At 40.8% G+C, this 26,661-nt stretch overlaps 1 protein-coding gene across 1 annotated transcript in view; it reads right to left on the minus strand.

Moving 5' to 3' along the window:
• LOC142374012 (myosin heavy chain, skeletal muscle) overlaps positions 1–26,399 on the minus strand; it is an 84,639-nt gene extending 58,240 nt beyond the window's left edge. The window contains exon 1 of the mRNA XM_075457502.1: positions 26,213–26,399. Within this exon, the coding sequence (XP_075313617.1) occupies positions 26,213–26,296 (84 nt within the window). The 5' untranslated portion in view covers positions 26,297–26,399. The remainder of the gene's footprint in view (positions 1–26,212) is intronic.
• Positions 26,400–26,661: the final 262 nt, after the last annotated feature.

The following is a 26,661-nucleotide window of genomic DNA, read 5'->3' on the forward strand; positions in this document are numbered from 1 at the left end:
AAGGGCAGTATTTCAGAGTAAGAATGCATTTTCTTCCCTCAGTTATAATTGACATAAATGCCTTATGCGCAGACGCCCACATAGTCCCCCACAATGCCACGGCATTCTTCTAAGCAAGAACAAGAAGACTTATTGTGCTTCAACTCAAGTGTGTCTGGTTTTTGAGAACAAGTCACAGAGACTCACAAAAAGTAGACTTAACATTTCCTTATCTAGAGTCAACATCAGTCATGGGCGTAAGATAAGAGAATGATTAATAATCCATGGGACAACATCGGAGCTTCAGCCCTAAAATCTACAGATAGCCTCAGTAATCTCCATGGTTAAATGTATTCACAAAAAATAAAATAACTGGAACAAGTTTGACATTTAAACTTTCTAGTACTTCTGAAACATCAGTACATACCAAGTACTATGTAAAGGACACCTAACACAACGCTTGCGTAAATTTCCGATAATGAAATACAAACATCTTATTATTCAGCTGCAATTTCAATAAATCAAGTGGAAGTATAATTTTTTTTTACTTTGGTAGCTGTAACAAATGTTTTAAATTAGATCACTGCTTATGTCACATCAGAGTATGTATGAAATTAATTTTTGATGAACTACTACAGTAACGCACTTCAAACTAGCAACAAGGTTCTCGGTATGTCACACAATGGGCCTCACGCAACAACCGTTCATCCGAACAGATTTGTTCTTAAGTCGTGCGTACGAGTGATTTAATAAAGATTAATAATCTTGATGACGCTGTGACGCTTTGCGGTAAGACGTGTTGCATCACTTCCTGTTACCTTGCTTGTGCACTGTGGAATTTCTTGCTCCGCTTGGAGTACTGATAATCACTTTATTTCGATCTATAACTTTAACAATTTTGCATAGTTAAACTCTATAGCTTACCGTTCTGTTCTAACACATTCCTACAGATCTTTATTCTCACTTTTTAAAGGGGCACTAGGTAGCATTTTCACCTAAAATTATAGCCTTCAGGAGTTTAACAAAGGTTAAACAAGTCAATAGTAAGCGAATGAAGCCTGTCTCGCTCCCAACAGGGGTCTGTATGCTGAAAATCCCATATGTAACTTCGGCAGGAGCGACCCACTTCTGAAGTGTCGTGATGCGCGAGAAGAGTCGTTTGTGTTTACGGCACTTAGCTAGGTACTGTATGCTAGCTGTAGTTGTAGCTATGTGTTCGCTTGCGTTGAAGAGCCAACACCAAGCGTTTCATATTCTGCCTTTCACAGACTGAATATGAAACGTTCGATGTTGGCACTTCCCATCTTTGTGAAATTTCTCCAAGCGTGATCTTGTTCATCTACCATAGTGATCTGCGTTTTAGATCGCAAAGAGACAGGTGATGACGGTGCTCTAATTCCTCCTGAGTTCGAGACGTAGCCTAGCTTCAGAAATACACGGACTGACCTGATTAGAATAAGAATAGCGTTTTGATCCGAACAAGAATTGTTATGTACAAATGAAAATTGATTAATTTGTGATTGTAATCGGAATAGTGTAGAGCTAGTCTGCGTTTATTGCGGCGTGTGTTGGTAGTGCCTGCGCGCATCTCTGTCTAAGATGTAACTTTTGTAAGTGTCTGCTAATACAAAGGAATCACTCCATGAATACACCATGATGAGGGAAGAATCCCATTCAAGATCAGCAACAGTCCATCCATACATCCATTATCTGCCGCTTGTCCGGGGATCGGGTCGCGGGGACAGCAGCCTGAGCAGAGAAACCCAGACGAGCTGTCCCCGGCCACTTCCTCCAGCAACAGGATTATAGCATATTATCTTGAGTTCTCTCTACAGAAAATCTCTGATTATAGTATCTTACGTGGGCAGTCTACACTTGTGAATCAGATGACCTAACTGCACTGACTAAATAACACAACGGCAGCATTCGCCACGATGTTTAGTTAGTGGGTGTGTACAGGTGGGCATTTTTACGACAGTGTAGAATTTCAGTTTGACCAATAGAGATCGCTATACTGCCGCTAAACTACCTTGTATCCCTTTAACAGTGTGTCTGGTTCTCTAGCGTAGCATGGCTACCGGTTCTCTTCCTCCTCCTGCTTTCACCTGCTCCGTGTGTCAGATGTTTAGTTACTCCTCTGCCTCCTTTAGCGATAATGGTACATGTAACAAATGTAGTCTTTTTGTAGTTTTGGAGGCGAGGTTATCTGAATTGGAAGCTAGGCTCTGCACTGTTGAAAATCAACCGATAGCGAGCCAGGTCCCTTTTGCCAGTGTGGAGCCACCTAGCGTAGCTAGCTCAATTAGCCTCCCCCTAGCAGAACCTGAGCAGCCAGGATTACAACGTGGCTGGGTGACTGTCAGGAAGAGGCATAGCTCTAAAGTCAAGCCCGTTGTTCACCATCGACCTGTCCACGCTTCAAACAGATTTTCCCCACTCAGCGACACACCCGCTGAGGACAAAACCCTGGTAATTGGCAGCTCTATAGTCAGAAACGTGGCATTAGAGACACCAGCGGCCATAGTCAAATGCATTCCAGGGGCCAGAGCGGGCGACATAGAATCCTATTTAAAACTGCTGGCTAAGGATAAAGGTAAATATGGTAAAATAGTTATTCACGTCGGCGTTAATGACACCCGGTTACGCCAATCGGAGGTCACTAAAATTAATGTTGCATCGGTGTGTAATTTTGCCAAAACAATGTCGGACTCCGTAGTTTTCTCTGGACCCCTGCCAAATCTGACCAGTGATGACATGTTTAGCCGCATGTCGTCCTACAATCGCTGGTTGTCTAGATGGTGTCCAGCAAACAACGTGGGCTACATAGATAATTGGCAATCTTTCTGGAGAAAACCTGGTCTGATGAGGAGAGACGGCATCCATCCCACTTTGGAAGGAGCAGCTCTCATTTCTAGAAATATGGATGAATTTATTTGCCACCCTAAAACATGACAACCCAGGGTTCAGACCAGGATGCAGAGTTGTAGTCTTACACACTTCTCTGCAGCTTCCCACCTGCTGCTACCCACCCAATCAATTAACACAAAAGGAGCAAATCCTCTTGTGCAAAAAGAAATTATTAAAACAAAAACTTTAAAGGGATACAAGGTAGTTTAGCGGCAGTATAGCGATCTCTATTGGTCAAACTGAAATTCTACACTGTCGTAAAAATGCCCACCTGTACACACCCACTAACTAACCATCGTGGCGAATGCTGCCGTTGTGTTATTTAGTCAGTGCAGTTAGGTCATCTGATTCACAAGTGTAGACTGCCCACGTAAGATACTATAATCAGAGATTTTCTGAAGAGAGAACTCAAGATAATATGCTATAATCCTGTTGCTGGAGGAAGTGGCCGGGGACCGGTACGTCTGGGTTTCTCTGCTCAGGCTGCTATCCCCGCGACCCGATCCCCGGACAAGCGGCAGATAATGGATGTATGGATGGACTGTTGCTGATCTTTAATGGGATTCTTCCCTCATCATGGTGTATTCGTGGAGTGATTCCTTTGTATTAGCAGACACTTACAAAAGTTACATCTTAGACAGATACGCGCAGGCACTACCAACACACGCCGCAATAAACACAGACTAGCTCTACACTATTCCGATTACAATCACAAATTAATCAATTTTCATTTGTAGATAACAATTCTTGTTCGGATCAAAACGCTATTCTTATTCTAATCAGGTCAGTCCGTGTATTTCTGAAGCTAGGCTACGTCTCGAACTCAGGGGGGAATTAGAGCACCGTCATCACCTGTCTCTTTGCGATCTAAAACGCAGATCACTATGGTAGATGAACAAGATCCCGCTTGGAGAAATTTCACAAAGATGGGAAGTGCCAACATCGAACGTTTCATATTCAGTCTGTGAAAGGCAGAATATGAAACGCTTGGTGTTGGCTCTTCAACGCAAGCGAACACATAGCTACAACTACAGCTAGCATACAGTACCTAGCTAAGTGCCGTAAACACAAACGACTCTTCTCGCGCATCACGACACTTCAGAAGCGGGTCGCTCCTGCCGAAGTTACATATGGGATTTTCAGCATACAGACCCCTGTTGGGAGCGAGACAGGCTTCATTCGCTTACTATTGACTTGTTTAACCTTTGTTAAACTCCTGAAGGCTATAATTTTAGGTGAAAATGCTACCTAGTGCCCCTTTAACTGAACAAAAACATCAAACTATTAAATGTGGTTTGCTGAATATCAGATCTCTCCTTTCGAAGTCTCTGTTAGTGAATGAGTTGATTTGTGATCATCATATTGATATATTTTGTCTTACAGAAACCTGGCTGCAGCAGGAGGATCATGTTAGCATTAATGAAGCAACTCCCTCTGACTGTTTAAATGTTCACGTTCCTCGAACCACAGGCAGAGGAGGAGGAGTGGCAGCTATTTTCAGATCAGGGTTACTCATCAGTCCCAGACCCAAGATTAGTTTGAGCTCTTTTGAATCTCTGATTCTCAGTTTTTCCCACGCAAAGTGGAAATCCCAGAAACCTCTTGTGTTTGTTGTTGTGTATCGTCCACCTGGCCCTTATTCTGAGTTTCTGTCTGAATTCTCAGAGTTTTTATCCCAGTTAGTGCTGAGTACAGATAAAGTCATTGTAGTGGGTGACTTTAATATTCATGTAGATGTTGAAAATGACAGCCTGAATATGAACTTTAATTCTATATTGGACTCTATTGGATTTTCTCAGAGTGTACACAGACCGACTCACTGCCTTAATCACACCCTTGATCTTGTGCTGACTTATGGCATTGAGAGTGAACAGTTAACAGTGTTCCCTCATAACCCTGTCTTATCTGACCATTTTCTGATAACCTTTGAGTTTACATTACTTGACTATACAGTTTCTGAGAAGAAATTTACGTATAGAAGGTGTTTATCAGAGGATGCTGTAACCAGATTTAAAGAATTAATTCCATCATCCTTTTCTTCACTGCCATGTGCAGATATGACAGAGGACGACTACCTAAACTTTACTCCAGCAACACTTGACTCTCTTGTTGACAGCACTATAGTTTCAATGCGTACAGCACTGGACAATGTTGCCCCTCTGAAAAGGAAGGTAATCAGTCAGAAGAGGTTGGCTCCTTGGTATAATTCACAGCTGCGTGCTTTAAAGCAGACTGCAAGAAAGCTGGAGAGACAGTGGCGTTCCTCTAATTTAGAAGAGTCTCAGTTAGTCTGGAAAGATAGTTTAACAATGTATAAGAAAGCCCTTCGTAAAGCTAGAACTGCTTATTATTCATCATTGATAGAAGAGAATAAGAATAATCCCAGGTTTCTTTTCAGCACTGTAGCCAGTCTGACTAAGAGTCCGAGCTCTGCTGAGCCAGTTATTCCTTTAACTCTCAGCAGTGATGATTTCATGAGCTTCTTTATTAATAAAATTGTTTCTATCAGAGAGAAGATTGATGGAGTCCTTCCCACTATTATCAGTGATGTATCATCAAGTACAGCAGCTTTAGAAGTATCTTTAGAACCTGATTTGTATTTAGACGGCTTCTGCCCAGTTGATCTCTCTGAACTAACAACAGCAATAGTCTCTTCTAAACCATCAACTTGTGTTTTAGACCCAATCCCAACCAGACTGTTCAAGGAGGTTTTCCCATTAATTGACACTTCCATATTGGATTTGATCAATCTGTCTTTGTTGACAGGATATGTACCTCAGACTTTTAAGGTTGCTGTAATTAAACCTTTACTTAAAAAACCTACTCTTGATTCAGAAGTGTTGGCTCATTATAGACCTATATCCAATCTCCCTTTTATGTCTAAAGTTCTTGAAAAAATAGTTGCAGCTCAGCTTTGTGATCACTTACACAGAAATAATCTGTTTGAAGAGTTTCAGTCAGGATTCAGAGTGCATCATAGCACAGAAACTGCACTGCTGAAAGTTACCAATGATCTCCTCTTAGCCTCTGATAGCGGACTTGTGTCTGTGCTTGTCCTGTTGGATCTCAGTGCTGCATTTGATACGGTCGATCACAGTATCTTATTACACAGACTTGAACATGTTATTGGGATTAAAGGAACTGCATTAGGCTGGTTGAAGTCATATTTATCTGATAGATTTCAGTTTGTTCTTGTATCTATAAAACCAGATGAACCCAATAGGTTGGTCAGACTACAAGCATGTCTTAAAGACATAAAGACCTGGATGACTCAGAACTGTCTGCTTCTAAATTCAGACAAAACTGAAGTCGTTATCTTTGGACCTGAGCGTTTCAGGGAGAAATTGTCTAGCTATATAGTTACTCTAGATGGTATTTCCTTGGCTTCTAGTTATACAGTGAGGAACCTTGGAGTTATTTTTGACCAGAACTTATCATTTGACTCGCATATAAAACAGGTTTCTAGGACTGCCTTCTTTCACCTTCGTAATATTGTTAAAATCAGGAACATCTTGTCTCAGAGTGATGCAGAAAAACTAATTCATGCATTTGTTACTTCAAGATTGGACTACTGTAATTCTTTATTATTGGGCTGTCCCACATATTCTCTGAAAAGCCTCCAGTTGATCCAAAATGCTGCAGCCAGAATTTTGATGAGAACTAACAGGAGAGATCATATTTCTCCAGTTTTAGCTTCTCTTCATTGGCTCCCTGTTAAATTCAGAAAAGAATTTAAGATTCTTCTCCTTACATATAAAGCTCTTAATGACCGAGCTCCATCATATCTTAAAGATCTCATTGTAAGATATTTTCCTAACAGAGCACTTCGTTCCCAAACTGCAGGTTTACTTGAGGTTCCCAGAGTTTCTAAAAGTAGAATGGGAGGCAGAGCCTTCAGTTATCAGGCCCCTCTATTGTGGAATAAGCTGCCAGTAAATGTCCGGGAAACAGACACCCTTTCCACTTTTAAGACCAGGCTTAAAACTTTCCTTTTTTATAAAGCTTATAGTTAGGTCTGTTGAATCTGATAGTGTATCTGCTAGTGTGTCTTGTTCTGCCTCCACCTCTGGCACCCTCTATACATTCATTACCCCCTACCCGAACCAGGGTTTGAATCCCATTCCCGCTTATCTTACCTCTTTTATTTCTCCCCCTACCCGAACCAGGGTTTGCATCCCCACCCCGCTGTGACTGGTGTGCAGTTGGTGAGAGGCTGAGGTAGCTTGTGGCTGTAAAAAGATGGTTGTTGTGGTGTGAGGAGCAGATCTATATAGGGAGTATAGGGAATTACTCACTGAGTCTGGTCCTTTATTTTATTATTTATTTTTTCGTTAGCACAAGTTTCTTGTGTTTACCTTGAATAGGGATGGCTCAGGTAATCCTGAAACATCCCATAGTTAAGCTGCTATAGGCCTAGACTGCTGGGGGGCCTCATCTGTCACACCTTTCCTCACTTTACTCTCTTTATGTATATGTGACATTATTGTGGTCATTAACTCGTGTTTCCCTGTTCCAACAGATATCCTTTGAATGGTGTTACAGTGCCGCCGCCGCCGCCGCCGCCGCGGCCCCCTCCCCCCCCCCCCCTTTCTGTCTTCTCAAACCCCAGCTGGTCGAGGCGGATGGCCACCCTTCCTGAGTCTGGTGCAATCTGTTGGTTTTCTTAGCTAGCAAATTGTTTTTGAATTGGCTCTATATGAACGAATTGGATTATTTTATGAATTATGATTATTATTAATTAATTGAATTCCAATTGGCTTGAATTGGACTTACTATCTAAGTGCCTTGAGATGACATTTGTTGTATTTGGCGCTATATAAATAAAAATGAATTGAATTGAATTGAATTGAATAATCGGTGCCGCGATTTCAGGTGATCACGGCACCGTAGCTCCATTTCAGCTGCGGAGCGCCTGTAGTTGGTGTCCTGCCGAGAGATCACGGCACCGATCCTCCCGAGCAGGTCAAACTGGGTCCTGGTGAGCCTGGAACCGGCCGTCATCCAGACTTTATTTTTTTTATTTTATTTATTTTATTTAGTCAGGGACCATGTGCAAAGTACATTAATTACAAAATAAAGAGATGACCTGCACCAGATTGGAGCTTAGAAGCTAATTTCCATCTGCAGTCCCATCTGCATGTCACACACAGCGCCTCCACGTCACTGTCATCCAGAATCTCAACGCTGATAGGCTGTCTGACGCGAATATTTCGCCAAAGTTGGATTTTTTGAACTCGCGCGGATTCGCATCTTTTCACTCGCGCGGCGGCATTCGCCTCACCGCGCCGCCGGCTCGAATCCGCATCTATTCGCGTCTTTGCATTGACTTTGTATGTAATCACGTCGCGCGACCGCGTCTGGTGTGAACGCACCGTATGGCTTCAGTTGGACCGGGGGTGTCAGCAATCCTCAGCCCGAGTGCGTCCTGTCGGGAGAAGTTAGCTAATGGTAACTTAACTGCTAGTTAGCTAATTCTTCTGCATCGGACTACCTAAGCATCTCCCACCACGCGATTGAGCACCTTCTTCTTTTCCCCACTACCTGCCTGTGTGAGTTGGCGTTCTCTGCTCTGGTTCACACGAAGAACAACAGGAGGTCACGGCTCTCTGTTGAACAGGACTTGCGAGTGGCCCTCTGCTCAGTACCACCGAGGATTAAAGAAACCTGCGCGCCCCGACTCACTAATTTGTAAGTAAGCAAAATATTTACAATAGCACATGTTTCACTGATTGCTGAAATGTTGCATTGATAAATTGTAGTTTAGGACCATGGACAGTGCAGCTTCCTTGCATTGACAGTTCTCTGTGCTGAATTTCTGCTGAGTTTCCTTTGCCTCATTTTTAATTTTGTGACTTGTCTGGTTTAAATGACTGTTGCTGCTTTGATGAAGCCTAATTTGATAAAGTTTCAAATGAATTTTTTAAATATTTCGTTAATAAATATTTCATAAGTAATAGTTGTCTTGTCACACTGTATTTGGCATTAGTAAATAATAATGCACATTTACAGATATTTTACATGATATGAGTGATAACACGTTATAAGGGCTATTTTGCACAATAGGTGTGCCTTGAGATTTTTACTTGTCCTTTGGTGTGCCTTGGGCACAAAAAGTTTGGGAACCACTGGGCTAGTGAGACCAAAACCTGTCTTCCAATTCATTACATTTTTTTGTGGTAGAAGTATCGGCATCGGTACTCGGTATCGGCAAGTACTCAGATCCAAGTATCGGTATCGTATCGGTTTGAAAAAAAGTGGTATCGGTGCATCCCTAAATAAAATTCCCCTAAGAGGCTGCAAAGCCCGACTGCTCTGTTTTTTATGGAATGAGTTTCCATGGCCGAGCAGCTGCATCCAAGCCATACATCTCCAAGTGCAATGCAAAGCGTCGGATGCAGGGGTGTAAAGCACGCCGCCACTGGACTCTAGAGCAGTGGAGATACCAATACTGTTGTCAATATAGTGTATTAGCACTGCATAGAGTCTCAGCATGCCTTTAAAATGAGTACATTACAGAATAGATGAAAATTCTCATAATGTGCAGATTTGGTTGTACGTGGTATCTATTCATGTTATCAGGAAATGTAACCAATAGCCACAATGTAAATATCACATCGTAATAGCATGTGCCCTCAAGACACATTGCAGCACATTCATTATACAGAGGTCATTCTAAACCATAGATTGTGGAAATGCAACCATGTATGACCCTTTAAAATTACATAGAGCTAGAATAACTGAAATAAAACTGACCAACAGTGGACAGTGAGTTACTCTCTCCCAATGCCACAGAGACAGTAACCAAAAACACAGGATTTCTAAGAATTCATACTGTTTTATGCTGCCAGTGTGGTCTGGGTTCTTGAACAGAGAGCCAGCACAGAGAGGTCTGTTTCTCCTACTTTCATAAGCTTCAGACACTGGGCTCTCCCAGGCTGCATCTTCACACAACACTCATATCTAACACCAACGTTCTCATATCTTGCAAGTTGCCAGTGAATCCTGTTCAAGAATACAGATAATTCTCATCTGTGTCAGGTTTTCATATTATCATGTGTCAGGCTCAGAACCAGGACATACTGTGAGGGAAAAGCAATTTTCTATCAACACTGCTGTTGCACCACCCATTCTTACATCCCGCCATTCTTACATCCCGCCATTCTTACATCCCGCCATTCTGACATCCCACCATGTGAACGTCCCATCATTCCGACATGGCTTTCCATATAAGGGAATGTGCGTTACTCAACAGGTGAGTCCCTTCTTTCTGTTCATGCATTTTACATGTTTAAGACATGTGATACAGTCTTTAAAAGCGTAATTAAAGCCTCTCCCCCTCTCTCTCTGCCTGTTATTTCTCAAAGCTTGTGATGTTTGAATGATATTAAACTGATACTGAATGATGATTTAAGGGTCAAATCTACAGGAGGATGTGGATGTGGGCTTATTTCAGATTTTAAAATAGAAATAAAAGATGATGGCACTCAGGATCCATCCATAAGGGCTGTGTTGTTACTATTTCACTATAAATCCTGTGGGCGCGTGTAACAGCTGTCATGAGTCCGTGGTCATTTTCAAAACACACTCCAAAAGCAAATTAATGATATTTACATAGTTTATTACACAAAAAGGAGCGACAAACATAGACAAAAACTGTTCACTTATTGATTTAAAACTAAACTAAAACTTAAAACTAAACTTATTTTCGTAAACTTATTTTACGAAACTCTACGACAGGTCTGGATCACTCGTAAATTCTTTTCGTACCTGAAGGAAAACTTAAAATTCTCTTAAATCACTAGTAAGCACGATTTAAGAACAAATCTGTTCGTACGAATGGTTGTTGCATGAGGCCCATTGTTCTGGACTACACATTTTACAACTCATTGGTCATCTCACAATTTCTAAGCCTGGACTGTGAAATTACTACAAAGTGGGTTAGGGTTCCTATTTCATCATTTCTGTTGAGACTGGGCTTAAAAGTCAAAGGCTTGTTTGAGCCAACTGTTCCTCGATTTATGCAGCTACCAAGGCCAAAATCACTGAAGCCAGAAATGAAAAGCTGCATCTGAACAGGGCAGCTTTCAATAGCATGGTAATCTCTGAGTAGCTACAGGAGAAGACACGACGATCGAACCTCACACAGCCGTTAGTACCTTTCTATTACTCGTGCAGTCTCCACCATCTTTTCTTGGCCTTAATTTTCACCCAAGACTCAACTCCAAATTCATCTTTTTTGAGCAGTTTGTCCTTGCATTCATTAGTTTCATTCTCTTCGCCCTTGAACATCCAATCAGTCTTCCATTCCTTTACCTCTCTTCTCCTCTCTCTGCTACACCCTCATTCATCTCTCCCTGCCAGTTCTTTTGTCCCACAGTTTGCCTCAGGCTGCAGAGACTTTAGAGTCCAGACTAAAAGTTTTTCCACATGTGGAGTTGGGGCATCTGGACAGCTCTGAGAGAACACACGTTTATTTCTCATTTACAGTAATTGAGGGGTAAACAGTGGACTTCACTCTGTTTATATCCATTTGCACCAAAGGTGATTTGAAAAGAGGAAGCAAATGAAAATCTCCTTATTTGCTGTATCTCTGTATTCATTAGTGTCTCTGCACTGCACTTGTGAATGTGAGTTGGTGCCATTGCCATGTTTTTCCAGTGGTTTTCAGATTTTTCTTTCAGTAGCCCTTTTTTGCTTATAGACATGGCAAATCTGTCACTTTAATTCAGTCTGAAATATACTGATAATATTTGAAGAGGTCACATTTATTTTTCTTTAACTTTCTCGGGAAATAGTCCCAAGAAGATGAATGGTATTACTGGTGTGCCACTTCGAGGCCGAAAAATCTTTGAAACTTTAAAACTTATAGCAATTGGATATTTTAAAGACAGAAAAAACAACAAAGATGTCATAATGCGTCCATAATGTTTAGAAGAGACAGACGTGTGTGGTGACTTCCGCATGAATTGTGACAAGCTTCTTGCGTATTGCATGAATTCTGATTTGACTGTACAGACTCGCAGGTCGCATTTAAAAAATCTGATCTGTATTTGATTTATGACCATAAATCAAATACAGAGCCAGGTGGCACAAATCTGAATTGAAAAAAACTGGATTCCATGGGACTTGTGCTTTCACACCATCAGGAAAAAAAATCTGATCTGAGTCACATATGAGCAAAAAAATTTGGGCCACATTTGACATGCAGTCTGAACATAGCTGGAGTAAGACGCTAACTAGGACCTAGCACAACTTACCATGCTAGCATAAAAAGATGAAAATCCAAATCCTTAGCCTCTGAGCATTGTCTCTCCAAGTCAATGTTACAAGTAGTCTTGCTTTTATTTGTGAAATATTTTGTAAGATCAATATTTCAGCACATTTCAGAACTTTCGTACAATATGGCAGGGAATTAAGGAGCAAGCTAAACTCCAAAATCTACCTTGAGAAGCCGTTCACTACACTTATGGAGGAAGTCCCTGTGATATGTAAATGGTATGAAAAGGCAAGTGGCTCCAATGTGCCTAAAGCCCCTGGGGCCAAAATGTGCTTTCACATCTAACAGCTTTGGTTAACTCACAGGATCTAATCCATCACAGGCATGTAAAAAGGTCAGCCACTCATTGCGTTCGGCCAGAATGCGAAGAGGAAAAAATGTATTCTTTTACAGGCTTGGTAGAAATAAATTACTTTTTATGGACTTACAAAAAGAAGACCAAAAGAATGTCAGCCTGTCATGACAGTGTTGACCTAACAGGGCAGAAGACCATCAAGGTTGATTAACAAGCAGGAATTTATTCTCGCACTCTGGATGAAAGGATGTGTGAGGTGTCCCTCCAGCCTCAGCAGACGTCCAGGGTAGTGAAGAATAGGACAAATTTCCCCTGGAAAACTGGAAGGCTTCCTAACGGGCCATAGCAGCACTAAATAGCTCTGACAAGGGGTCACATTTCTCACTGCAGTCAAATCAGTAGGATATGAATTATCCAGGCTGATCTGTCTCCTTCACAGATTAATGTCATTATTTATGGTTGGCTAATCTAAGCAGTGAAGAAAAAACATTGTGGGAGCCAGCACACACCTGGTGATACCCATAAAAAAAGGGGTTTCTGCTAAGGATAATAAAACGCAGAGAGGACATAAAGATGGAACAATATGCTTCTACTGAAACAAAGTACTATAAAACAAGTATCTTGAAGCATGTGGTTTATTAAGGAAAAACAGTAGGTGTTATCTTAAACCCACTTTAGCCTAGTTCATTAAATGTGTATTGTTATGTTTTAAGTAAGGAAAAGGGGTCTTCTGTCAATCACAGAAAGAAGTGGCTATTCTAGGGTAGACACAAAGATGAGCAATGTCACAATTTGTCACATCCAGACAGGCCAAGACTGAAGTGACGACGGTTTATGGTGTGTTAAATCAAGGTCTTCTAAGGAGTCTGCTGAGCAACTCAGCTCTCGTAATGACCAAATCCTGTGAGCCAGGAGCTTTTTCCACAAACACTGGCAACAGCACAGCCGTTCCACACTCTCACACTAAATCCTCTGCATCCTGGAGAGATTCACTTTCTCACACATTCTTCACTAAAATAATGCTATCATTACTGTAGACACAATATATGGAAGCACATAAATGCTTTTCCAGGTCATTTTTTGTTTTTAGTTGTCCAGAGGAATACTGTATCCCTTTGGAGCATCTGCCATTCTCTGCTTTGTATGAATTCTTTTTTAATTACAGGGACCTCATTTTTTTTAGGCATTCAAAATCAAGTAGAACGTTAGCCGCTTGACCAAAAGGGAACATTCTCTGAAAGCATGATCTATGTCTCTTTTAGAACGTCACACTCTAGACCAAATGATGATTTGTTATGAATGTCAATGAAGTTCTGGTAATGCCCTGTTGAGAACATTGTAGTGGCAAATAAAAGCAGATGTTGTGTCTTATGGACATCCACAAGAGCGTCCTTGTTTGCTGAAATTGCACTTAAAGGGGAACTCCGGGGCATTTGATGCGCGTTTCCATTGCTAGAGGTTGTCAAATACTGATAGTAGGACACAGAGAGGTGCAAATCTGCGCTCCCTGTGTGGAGATCGCGCTGTTCGCACAGCGTGTCATGCGAGGCTAATACGTGGTGGCTAAGGGGCAAGTGCTAACCCAACAACAACTTGCACACAGCAGAAACGTCACACCACTTTATAAACCATCCGACAATAAAGTCACAAGCCTTACCATCAAAACCATATGCATGGTTCTCACATTACTGGCATGGGGACATTACAAAACAACTTTATAAACAGCATGTAACTCACCGGCTGGTTGTAGGCTCGCGCATGTGAAAGCCCAAAAGAGTCGATGGACGATAATCCCATATACAAAACAATTATTTTCTCTAGAAAAACTGCGTTCAAGTATTTAAAACATTACAACAATACATGCCCAGTAATATTGTTGTAATGTTTTAAATACTTGAACGCAGTTTTTCTAGAGAAGATAATTGTTTTGTATGGGATTATCGTCCATCGACTCTTTTGGGCTTTCACATGCGCGAGCGTACAACCAGCTGGTGAGTTACATGCTGTTTATAAAGTTGTTTTGTAACGTCCCCATGCCAGTAATGTGAGAACCATGCATATGGTTTTGATGGTAAGGCTTGTGACTTTATTGTCGGATGGTTTATAAAGTGGTGTGACGTTTCTGCTGTGTGCAAGTTGTTGTTTTACGTGGAAGGGTTAGCACTTGCCCCTTAGCCACCACGTATTAGCCTCGCATGACACGCTGTGCGAACAGCGCGATCTCCACACAGGGAGCGCAGATTTGCACCTCTCTGTGTCCTACTATCAGTATTTGACAACCTCTAGCAATGGAAACGCGCTTCAAATGCCCCGGAGTTCCCCTTTAAAGGCGCATTTGCACGGATTTCAGACCCGGTGGTTACATCCATCTTTTATATGCAGTCTATGTTTTTTATTGTGAACAGCAGTACCAATGATATCAAAGCTATAAAATGATATATAACATCCAAGCTGGTTAAGATATTGAATAATCTCACACCAAAGCTATCATGAAGACTACTTTGAGGAATAAAACGAAAATATTAAATTTAAATTTACACAATTTCATTTTTTCCTGCTTTGGCTTGATGAAAATCTCTTGCATGAGAGGGTAAGCACAAATGGTTAAGTAGTAAATAAACACTCCATTTGCTATCTTGCAGGGGAATATTAGGGACCTTTAGTCATGAAGTTGACATAAAGTAACTTAAGTTTCAGACTGAGTCAACCTCAATTTGCTATGAAGACTGTGAGGTAAAAGGTTTGAAACTTAAGGTGTCAACCTCTGATTTTATCAACAAAACCATCTCTAAGTCTCATGAGTATTCTTCTATCTTTGACTTTGTGATAGATTCTACGATGATGCTATTGACAAGGTGCAACTCCAAAGAAAGGAGCTCCTGAAGTGTACTTCAAATCCCTCGAAAACTTCTATAAAGCTACTCAACACTGAGTTAATCTTCAGAAAGATGGGCACAAATTGTCTTTTTTGAAAGAGGAAGGGTATTTTTCATTATCAGTTAATTGCATAATTTCAGTCATTTGATACTTTTGCTAACTACTGTATAATATGTATGGCAGACATATAGTGCAATCTTAGCATTCATAAAGATTATTGCTTGTGTACATTTGTAAAAAATCTAAAGGCAGGCCCTTTTAGAAGCACATGATTTAATGAGGGAGGTGTCTACTACTGTCACAAATGAACAACGCACTGAAGAGAAATACCATTGTTGACTGTCATAACACCTAAGATCCACCCATAGCTATAGGGTGGTGACCTTGTGAAACAGCTGGATTCTTGAAAGAGAGTCTTGATCTTACTATATGTCATGAGAATCCTTCTTTGTTCTTAGCAAAATGTTTGTGCCCAAATTACAAAAGATATCAGTCAGCATCCTATACTGGTAGATTTAAGGTGTGACCAAATTTCTCCTATTTATTGACTGGTTCCGTGTGGTTCTGCTTGGTTCATATCACAAGTTGACATTTATAGTAACTTTGATAGACAGCATTTTTTGAAGGTGCCGACCCTTTTCCAATTTGTTTTTTCAGGAGGACTTCCCAGATTGGAGTCTGAGGATTTATCCTCTGCTGATAATGATCTTGCAAGAATCTCGCTGCTTCATATAGTAATCTGCAATAGATGCTACACTACACTCAGTGGCTGGTTCATGACTTTCTCAGTCTTAGCTTTTTTAGAAATTCCACTGGAAACCAGCTCCGCAAATCCCAAGAACTATATGTCTGTTACAGTTTTCTGCAACAATAATATTTTATTTCTGTTTTCAAAGTCACGTTAAGAAACTTTTAGAAACCTTTTTTTCAACCAGAAAGGAATATGCCCCTCATACAGTCCCCTTGGAGTAAAAGAGTAATCCAGTGAGCCTCAGGCCAGGAGACAGCATGGTGCCTCACAGCATGGTGAATAAAAAAAACACAGTCCCCATTTGCTCTCTCAATAAAATGATGGAAAATGGTCAATACAGCAGTAAAAACCCACAGCATTACAACAAGCTCAAACACAGCTCCTGCCATGGAGACCGTGTCTCTCTCTCTCTGCTGGGGTATAATTATCCACTTAATTTCATCCACCCAGGATTGCTTTAATGACCACCTTTAAAAGCCCTTATCGAGCAGAAACTCCGACCTAATCACAAACAATATGAGTTGCTAAAGTATCAAGTTCCTTTTAAAACAGTCTTCTTAGAAGGGAGAAAAAAGAGAGGCAAAAAGGAAGATGCAGCAGACTTACAGCTCGGTATTTAGTGACCACCTCATTCTTTTCCTCATTAAGATGAGTGTTCTGCTCCTCGAGCTCGCGGACCCTGGACAGGAGCCGGTCACTCTGCTCGATGGCTCTCTTCAGCTCCTCTCTCTCCCTCATCCCTGCCTCCTCTGTGTGAGCTCGCAGCAGTGACAGAGAACTGACCTGCATCAGCACTCACACACATGCTCCCATTCACACACACATTCAGAGGGCCTGATGTTTCAGCTTGGCCGCCTGGCTCATTTACTGAGTCTCTCCCGGGTTTGAGCTGCCACCCCATCTCTCTCTCTCCTCCATCCATATATGCTCACTTTGCCATTTCAAAGGCTTCAAAGTATATGCATGAACATACAAACACACACACAAACATGTGTGCCCACATTCTTTCACCTCTCACCTGACTGGCATCCTACTGGCCTTCCGTAACTTCAGCAAAATAAAATGTGCTTCCTGTGCTGATGCAGATAAAGGAAAGTAGGAAATAAAAAAGTAAGTAAGAGTTATGCACACTAATATTCATATAAAGAATATTGCTGATAACTCTATATGTCCTGCTGGTGGGGGCATTGTGTTGGTAATTTCTCTCAAAAGACCAGATCATGGTAAACTGTCTAAGTTCACATGTAGAGAGTCAAATTAAAATGATTTAAAAGCGTTACCTCTACCATTCTCATGTATTATGCTTAGGAAAAGAAAACTTCCCATCATTGAGAGGAAGCTGAGAATTTGACTTAATGCTAGCCAAAGGATGCCAATGACTGTGATGATAGATTCCAGTATGCATACAGTTGGTTTACTGTTTAGTCTAATATGAGGTCAGGTGTTTTATCTCCCTGAAGCTCTGTTTAGGTATCTATCAAATCCTGATACGATACGACTGTGAGCCTGTTTCGTAGCTAGATGTGCCAACACAGTCTAAACCTAATGTATCAATTACTGTCCCAGGACAGAGTGTCCCCTTTTTTTGTGCAGGTGAAAACGAAAATAACCGAATATTGCAAGACAAGTCTTGCAGCATTTATTGAAACTCAAAAATTACATGATAGAAACAAAATACATGACAGTCATGTTTAGGCATTAAAAACTAAATGGTAAGGTTTAAGGATTCAAAATTGGGTATCAGGCTTAGGCATTAAAAACAAATTGTTTTGGTTTCGGCATTAAAAAAACGGTTCAGGTTTAGGCACTGGAGACTAATTGTAACTATTTAAGCTTAGATATTAGTTATTTAGGCTTTGGTACTGAACACTAATTGATCATGTTAAAGCATTAATACCTTATTTGTTAGGTTAGGGCATTTATGTCAGTTTAGAAAAATAATTAATTAAAAAAATCATCAAAAACTAACTGGAGAGGCTTAGGTTCTAGGTACTAGTTGTTCAGGTTTTGTAAACTAAATAGCAAGATGTAAGCATTCAAACTGTATAAAAGATATCAGTTTCAGCTTATTAGTAATCACACAATAATAAAAGAATACATGTGCTTACAGCAGTTTAAAACTCTTTTTCACTCTGGCACATCAAGCCAGTTAAACAAACATACTTTTACTCAGACCTGATCACTACATGGTACGGAGGCCTGAGGTCAAAGGTAAAGTTCAACCAGCATCCAGATGGAGGAGACGTTGCTGGTATGTTGGCGGCACTTTTATTTGTAATCTGACTTCTTCTTCTTATCAGCAGTAGTTCGGTAGTCAACCAGACCTCACCGAACCAGAGTCTGTGCAGACCTCTGTCATCTCCTGACAGACCGATGTAGATGCTGTAATGTTCCATACACACTTTAACATAAGCTGCATGCCATGCTTTACACTGGAGCTCAATTCCCCCTGTTATCCTATCAAAACAGTAGACAGTGCTTGTTCTTTCTTGATCACAGCATTTACTTAGTTATTGTTGTCAAAGTAAAACAAGGATTATATCATCCTTTTCAACAGAAGTCCAGGAGCAAGAAAGGTCCGTAGTCAACAAGGCAACAAGCTTGCCAGAATAAAGTCTACAATGTTACAAAAACTGACGTGACAAGTGTCAAAGACATTAAATCTAAAGTCATAAAAACAGCAGGTAGTAAAGATTTAAACGTATGGAATGACAGAACCAAGCCTAAAACCAGTTTTTAGTTAATTGACTTTAAAGGTGCATACTATCTGTATCACACCTGAGGGCTAACTGTCGAGAGAAGTGACAGTTGTGAAATCTGCAATACAGTTTGTGAAACTGAACTGTGACTAGTTTAACTTTAAAACTATCCAAGATTCACAGTAATTAAAGCTGCTCTCATAAATACATTAACTGTTGCTGTTGGCTAAATAACAGTGGCACAATTCTCAGAATTAAGGAGGAAAAGATTACTGGAGGTGACCAGAATTGGCCAAATATTTTCATGCTCACAGTGACACAGTTGCATTAGAAGTTATTGCTGCATAAACCCACAAATATTGTAGGTTGTTTGAAAAATAATGCCAGGAGAAGCTACTAAAACTGCTCAATAATCTCTATAGAGTTCTCCATTTGTGGCACCTTAACAGGCACCTTATTTACATAAGTTCAGCAGTGCACTGAGGAGACCTAAAATGTTTCGTAGTTTGTTCAGATAAAGTTTCAGAAATTTCAGCAATGTGTACAATTATGTCAACTTACTTGCCTCTGCTTCTCAGTAAAGCCAATAACGTCCCGGTCTGTTAGTCCCATCCACATGTCCTCAACCTATCTGAATGTACATGCATGCTCAGCTGTGTGGTCGTATCCTGTAAATAGTCATCTTTAACGCTTGAAAAAATATATTGGCAAAATGATAACAAAGCACTAGCTGTGGGAGATTTGGGAAAATGAGTGGTATATACTGTATGATAGCTGTTTTATTCCTAGCGTACAGTTGCATTTTCAATTCAAACTAAAAAAAAGTTGAGTGGTGTCTGTTCTGGTTCTTAGAGAGAAAACTGGAATCGACCAAGATCCAAATCACCATGTCAACCATGAAAGTTGCACATGACGCATTTCCATTTAAGTCTTTGGATTAACACAGAAAGAAGATTATATTAAAATAATGTTATCACTGAGAGTAGCCAGGTGCCGATTGGCAATTAAGCCAACACCAACAGTTCTTCTGGACTTTGACAGAATGTCTAAATTACAAGTCTGTCTATGGCTTACCATGTTGTTTTAGTGTCTTTCAGCCTGTTGCTTTAGGTTTCTCTCAGCTAAGAATGTATTACTCTCATAAAGAAGAGAATCTATAAAAGGGTGGTTCTTTTTACAAAAGAATAAAATTCCAAACTCTGACATGACCTCTTCTGGAGCAGGTTGGGTGAGAGTTCCTGTGGTGTTCCGGCCAGACAAAAAGACATCCGTCTTTTAGATGTCAAAAACAGGGCTCAACATTCCTCACTAAGCCATTAAGGTCTTATTGGAGATCATTAACACTCAGGCTGAATACATTTTTCAGCAGCAGACAACTATAGCATTTCAAAAGCAACGAATGTATTTTACCAATGAGAATTTACATTTCATGCTACTGTTTCTTTTATTTTCCCTCCGCTCCTAATAAGAGCCAACAAGAAGCTTTGGCATTACTTTCAAAGCCAGAAAACAAAAAGTGGTTCTGGAAAAATAGAGCTTATTCTCCACAGGGAGATCTGAAAAACAGTTTAAAAGGGAAAGCTTTCTTGCAGACGGAAAAGCACACAATATCCACACAGAAAAACCTGTTGCAGCTCGAGCGCCGGTCTCTGTCATTAGCTGCACTTTCTGAGCCCCGACAGCCTTATCTCCCAAACCTGACACCGTGCTGTTGGTCGGTGTGAAAATTAGACAGGGAAATGTGGTATCATCTTTCTAAAGTGTGCGCCGGTAATTGCCCTGTTGTCCAAATAAGACTTAGGACGTGTGTGTCATGAGGATTAGCCACCTGACACACTTGAACTTCCTTTGCCTGTAGCCAATTTGAACACACAATACATTAACCTGTCAGTGCATGATTTACCCTTGCACTCAACATCAATCTGCATGTGGATGCCAAAAAACAAAGAGAGGAAGATAAATGTGACACATCAATAGTTCACCTTTAGCATGATCACGGGGCTCAACCTTTTAGGCCAGCACTGTTTCTGACAATACACACTTTAAATCCCCTCTTTGTCAGTACAGGCGTAATGAATGCACGTCACACTTGAGCAGAGCTGTCATGTTTTGACTTGAAGCTCAGAGGTGTTTCTGCAGTTCTTGTCCCAGTAAAACAAACGTACAAACTGTCCATCTGATTCATAGCTCTGCGAAACAATTTCTTTCTAGACTTTTGCACATCTATCCGAAAAGTATAATGTAAAAGCGTCTTTTTGCATTTCCTGATATTCTTATACTGAGTAAAGGTAACCAGGATATAAACCCAATGATCTCTAATGCTTTCATTTATTTGAACAGCTGTTCACCATCTCAGCACGTTTGCTCAACTGCTACTAATGCACATGATCCCAGTTTTGTTAGTGCTCAAACATGAACTAAGCCAAATTACTACAGAAAAAAAGGAATGAAAACATTTGAGTGGGAATCCACCCCATGGCTTCGGACCAGGAACATATAGTTTTGATCAAACATTTTTGACCGAGGCAGAGCTGCTGTGGAGAAAGAAATCATCTCACTAGCTGGAGCACAACGAGTGACAGATTTTCCAGTATGGGTTAGAGGATGGGCCTGCTGGACTCAGAATACAAATGATGGTCAATTTACTCTCAGCGACCAGAAAAAAAGCCTTTGGATAAATGACATGTTGATTAAGATGGTATTGCCACTCGACAGCCATGTTGACATTTGAAACTTGAATTTTGAGCCAGTTTTATCTTGTAGGCTACAGTAGTTTGGTCGACTGTGTCGTTCTTAAATGTGCTTTACAAATAAATTGGATTGGATTGGACTGGATTGGTGGACTGGCGGCCTGTCCAGGGTGTACCCCGCCTCTCCCCCATTGACCGCTGGGATAGGCTCCAGCCCCCCCGCAACCCGACCGACGGATTCAGCAGGTAGAGAAAATGGATGGATGGATGGATGGACTGGATTGAAACTACCCTTGAACAGATATTACAGTCCTATAAGAACCATAAACACAAGGAGAAGGAGTTCCAATGATCAGAGAAACATAAAGGCTACGTTCAGACTGCATGTCAAATGTGGTCTAAATCTGATTTTCTGCTCGTATGTTGCTCAGATCAGATTTTTTTTTCATGACAGTATGAACAGTACAAGCCACTTCAGTATGTGGTCATAAATCGGACACAGGTCGGATTATTTGCAATGCGACCTCAATCTGTGTGGTCAAATCGGAATTCATGCGACTTCTACGTCATTCTCGATGTCACAATTCTGCGCAGGTGGAAGTCACCGCATGTCTGCGTCTGTCTTCTTCAGACATGATGGATGAGAGCACCGACGTTAGGCAGTGGAAGGCGTTATGGGGGATGATTCCTGTATCTGGTGATGTCTTGGTTTTTTTGCTTGTGAGCTTCATGACATCTTTGTTGTTTTTTGCGCATGCGGGTTGGTTCAGTGAAATCTGATATTGGCAACACAAAAAAGAGCAATGTAAACAGGCCAACAAAAAAATCGGATCTGAGCAGTAAATCAGAATTGAGCATTAAAGGTGGGGTAGGGGTTCTTTTTCTGGAGCTTTTTTTTACATATCGTCTGAAAACCTCCTCACGATCCCATTGCACCCACTAAAATAGAATGTTTGGGGAAAAAAATTAATATTTTAGTCCATTGTAGAGGGTGTAGCAAGATGAAATGTCTGACCAATAGAAGTAATGATGAGAGTTACTTTTATTGGATTCTGACACGCCAATCAATCGTCAGCCCCTCTCACCCCTCCCACCTGCGCGTTCACAGACTCGTGACTCGTTCATGTGTTTTGAAGGCGTGGTTTCGAGGGGTGGGCTTTAGGGAGAGGCAAGGTTGTGTATTTTCAAAAATATAGCTTGCAGGAACCGTTTTTCCAAGATCTCATACCCCACCTTTAAGGCAGTCTGAACATAGTCAAAAACTGCAGGTATAGGCTCACCAATCATATCCGGTAAAACATGAATGGCTTTGATGGCTTTGCCCAAAATAAGATGTCGTTGCTTCCAGAATATCCTTCAACAATTTGTGAATTTCCCCCTAGGAATGAATAAAGTATCCATCTAGAAAACATAGCCATGGTCTCATGAGCAACTTATTTAATCATAAATGCAGAAAAACTTTACAATTTTGAAGTTAGTCAAACTGATTCCATTTCCATTAGGGTAAAATGGCAGCCAATCTCATAGTCACTGGAGTAATACCAACCTCTTTAAAGTCCAATATTCTGGTATCTGGTAACTATATTTTCCTTCTATGCCAGTTTGATAACATTCACTCACATACTTATCTCTGTATGTGGCAAACAAACTAAGTTTTATCTATGGTTGAACTCTAAAAGTTACTATTCTCCCAATTTAAAAGGGAAATGTACAGTAAACGCTTTCAGTAACGTCCAAACTTTTTTCTTTCGTTTAGACAAAAACACCAAATCTAAAACATTGTGGTCCACATTAACAAGGAGGATAGTCATTGTCTGTAAATACTAGGGAAAAAACCTGTTGTCCTGTCTGATAGTTGACTGTAGTTAAATGAGTGATAGTTGTCATTTGTTGGTTTCGAGCATGTGTCTTGAACCCTCCCTCCCAATGAAAATGTTGTTGGTTATTAAAAGTGTGATACTTTATGAGTGGTATTTAAGGGTATGAACACACAATCTTTTTTTTCTTTCAGAGGACTTGTTAAAACACTTGCTCTTGCTTTCCGTGCCTGACATGACGGAGGTTGGGCTGTTATTGTCTGAAGGGGCCGACCCGGCTGCTGTTCAGCTGGATTTGATCTGACCTGCTTTTTGAGGTGCCTCACATGAGTCACAGTGTCACATTCTCCCTGCTACTTTAATGTTAACTGTTGTGCTCTGCATCCAAGGAGGAGGGTTTCTATAGCAAAAAACTTTTGTGTGCAAACTGCTCCCAGATGAATGGACTGCAGGGTGAAGCCTGGCCTCTGGCTGAACTCTGGATCCAGGTCATGGAGGAAGGCACAGCCAGCCTTTGATCATCGAAGCACCTCACAGTTCACTTGCACTTATGTGGTCGACTGACTCCAGGTCAGGTACATTCATACCAGCTTATAAATCATATCAGTGACATGATTGTTGTCATATAATTACACTGGAGAGATAGCTGTTGACATTATAAATGAATGTTATAAAGCACAGGGTTTGTGCTGCCTTCACTTCCAGTTAATAATGTCCTGTTAGGGTTGGCTGAAATATCTGAGATAGTTGGACTGCACCACGGACAGATTTAGGCATTAGCTGTAGTAACATTAAGTAAACCAAAACATAGAATTATCTGTAGATCAGTGGGATTCCATTCAAATTAGCACCATTCAGGATGAAAAACACACAGTATTCTCCCAGACCCCGATGACCCACATGGACCAACACCAAAGATGGAAAACACACTGCTTTTCATGTCTTTCTTGGCAGACCCAGCTGTACATGTGCATGCTGCAGGTGTGTGCGGGTGAGAAAATACAAAGGGAGATGGCAACATGAAGTCAAACCCACATTTATCTACTGTGAGAGCCACGGCCAATGTCACACAGTCACGTATCAGTGATGGGATGTTACATTACTCGATTATTGACACTGATCCCTCATGAAAGTATGACAAAAGTAGTACAACGCCTCCATCAGGCAACTCTAAAAAAACCTCTAAATCCATGTGTTTTAGCTTGTTACTGTATACTGTATATACCCACAATTTTGTTGTACCCTGGTGTGCAATGACAACAAAGTCTATTCTATTCTAAATGTGAAAACAACAGTAAATTGTGGTTTAATAAGCAGGCATCACCTAAAAACTGACCATCCCGCAAAACCCTAGTTTAACGAGGCTAACCACAAAGAGTTTTCCAGATATCAGCTGCAATATCCTTCCAACTCTAAACAACAAAGAGCGACACGCTAATGTACACTTAGTTCTGGCTAACATTTCCAATTTGCAACAAGCTTACAACTACTCTTATCAGTCTGTTATCAAAAAGCCCTCCATATGGCTTTTGCTCCCTGTCAGTTAGCAAACCCAGTTCTGACCTCTGTCATATGACACACATGGAGTGATTATCCACATCTGGATGCCCAATACTGGCCACATGTGAACAACATAAATAAAATGTCAGCAGCAATTCAACAAAACAAACTAGTTCTGACCCACAATGGTTTGTTTTGTACCATAAGTCACTGCTGCATCCTTTCCAATGTCCAAAAAATCCCGAGGAATTTGAATATATGTAAAAAATAACATAATTATATATTGTAAGAAAATTTTCAAAAATTGCTTTTGTGTCTGTGCCGATCTTCGTCAAATTAGTGTGTACTCAAAATTGTTTTCACTTTTCGGTTGTGAGGCCAGATAAGTCTTTACACTGGAAACTTCCTTAAGCTGTCTCCAACAACCGCATTCCCAACTGTCCGTATATAAAGATGTGAGGATACACAACATGGCAGCTCAGCAGAAGTGAAGCCAAAATCAGAATATGTTAACAGAACGGACATTAACCTAAAATGAATGCAAAAAGTAAAAATAAGAAATAAAAATTCAAACCCACATACACCTGTTAATGATTCAGTTTGTAAATTTCATTTGGGCTGATATGTGACGTCAGCCATCCTGTATGTGGTGTGTTACCAACATGGACCAGTTTAACACATGACTTGTGACACTACTGAGCCTAAAAGAGGAATCAATACCAGCAATCCTTGGTCAAATTGCAAATGAGGGAAATGTAAGTATTTTTCTGTCAGTTTGGTATGTTTTGGTATGTTATATTGCTGTGTGAGCTACTGTGAGCTTTCAGGCTACGTATGTAGCCCCCTTGTATGAGACAGAAAACATGTTCTGAGACACAAACACATCCTCCCCCAGAAACATATAAATCTCAAAGGTTGCAAGGAAAAACATAATTCATGTTCGTCTGCTTGAATACAAAGATTTTTGTTTTGTAACTATTTTCCTGTGAGACCAAATTCACTTTTGTAGTGTCTTCAGGGTTTCTGATGCTTGTCTATGTTTGCATTCCTCAGCACTACGTGTGTGTGAGAAACTAGTGTCTGACATTATCACTCACTTAAAACACATTTTCTACCAGCTGGGACTATTACAATTATTGTCATCTAGAAACATGGAAAGTGTAAACACACACACACACACACACACACACACACACACACTGAAGAGACAAAAGCCCCTGTACACTGATGCCCCCTGCTGAATGAGGAACTCCCCTGGTCTAAAGGTGTGGGCCTGCAGAGAGGAGGAGCCCTGCAACATGCTTGAAAGCGGAGTTAGAAAAAACTGCTGACAAAAAAATGAAATGTGAAAACAGAAAATAAGTGAAGAAGAAGAAGAAGACAAAATATAGTGACACAGGGAGAATATCAGGTTTCTTACATGTGCCAGGGGTCTGTTGTGCAGAGCAGTGGTGGGTCTGTACTGGTGGAAGTCAGTCTGGATCACACACACTCTCTTGTCCATCCTCACAGCTCACAGCCTCCCATGCTGTCTTCACCCAAACGAGCACTGGGGAGGAAGTGAAGCATGTGCAATTGTGGGTGTTCTCTTGAGGCTGCTTGGAGCCTTGGGAGTGTGTGTGTTAGAGAGTGTGTTGTGCCTGCTACCTGACCCTGAGAAAAGAAGAGATAGTGGGAGGGTGTGAGGGAGGGAGGGATGGAGGGAGGTGACAAGACAAAAAAAAAAAATCCCAGATAAATATGACTTCTCCTCCCTCCTCCCTGCTTAAAGCTAAACCACTTTCTGACAGCTGAACAACACTAGAACAACACAATGTGCAACACACAAAGGCCTCATTTTGAAGTATATTATTGTGCATTAAAATAACA

This window comes from Odontesthes bonariensis, chromosome 23, assembly GCF_027942865.1.
Source record: "Odontesthes bonariensis isolate fOdoBon6 chromosome 23, fOdoBon6.hap1, whole genome shotgun sequence".
In the NCBI taxonomy this organism is placed as follows: Eukaryota; Metazoa; Chordata; class Actinopteri; order Atheriniformes; family Atherinopsidae; genus Odontesthes; species Odontesthes bonariensis.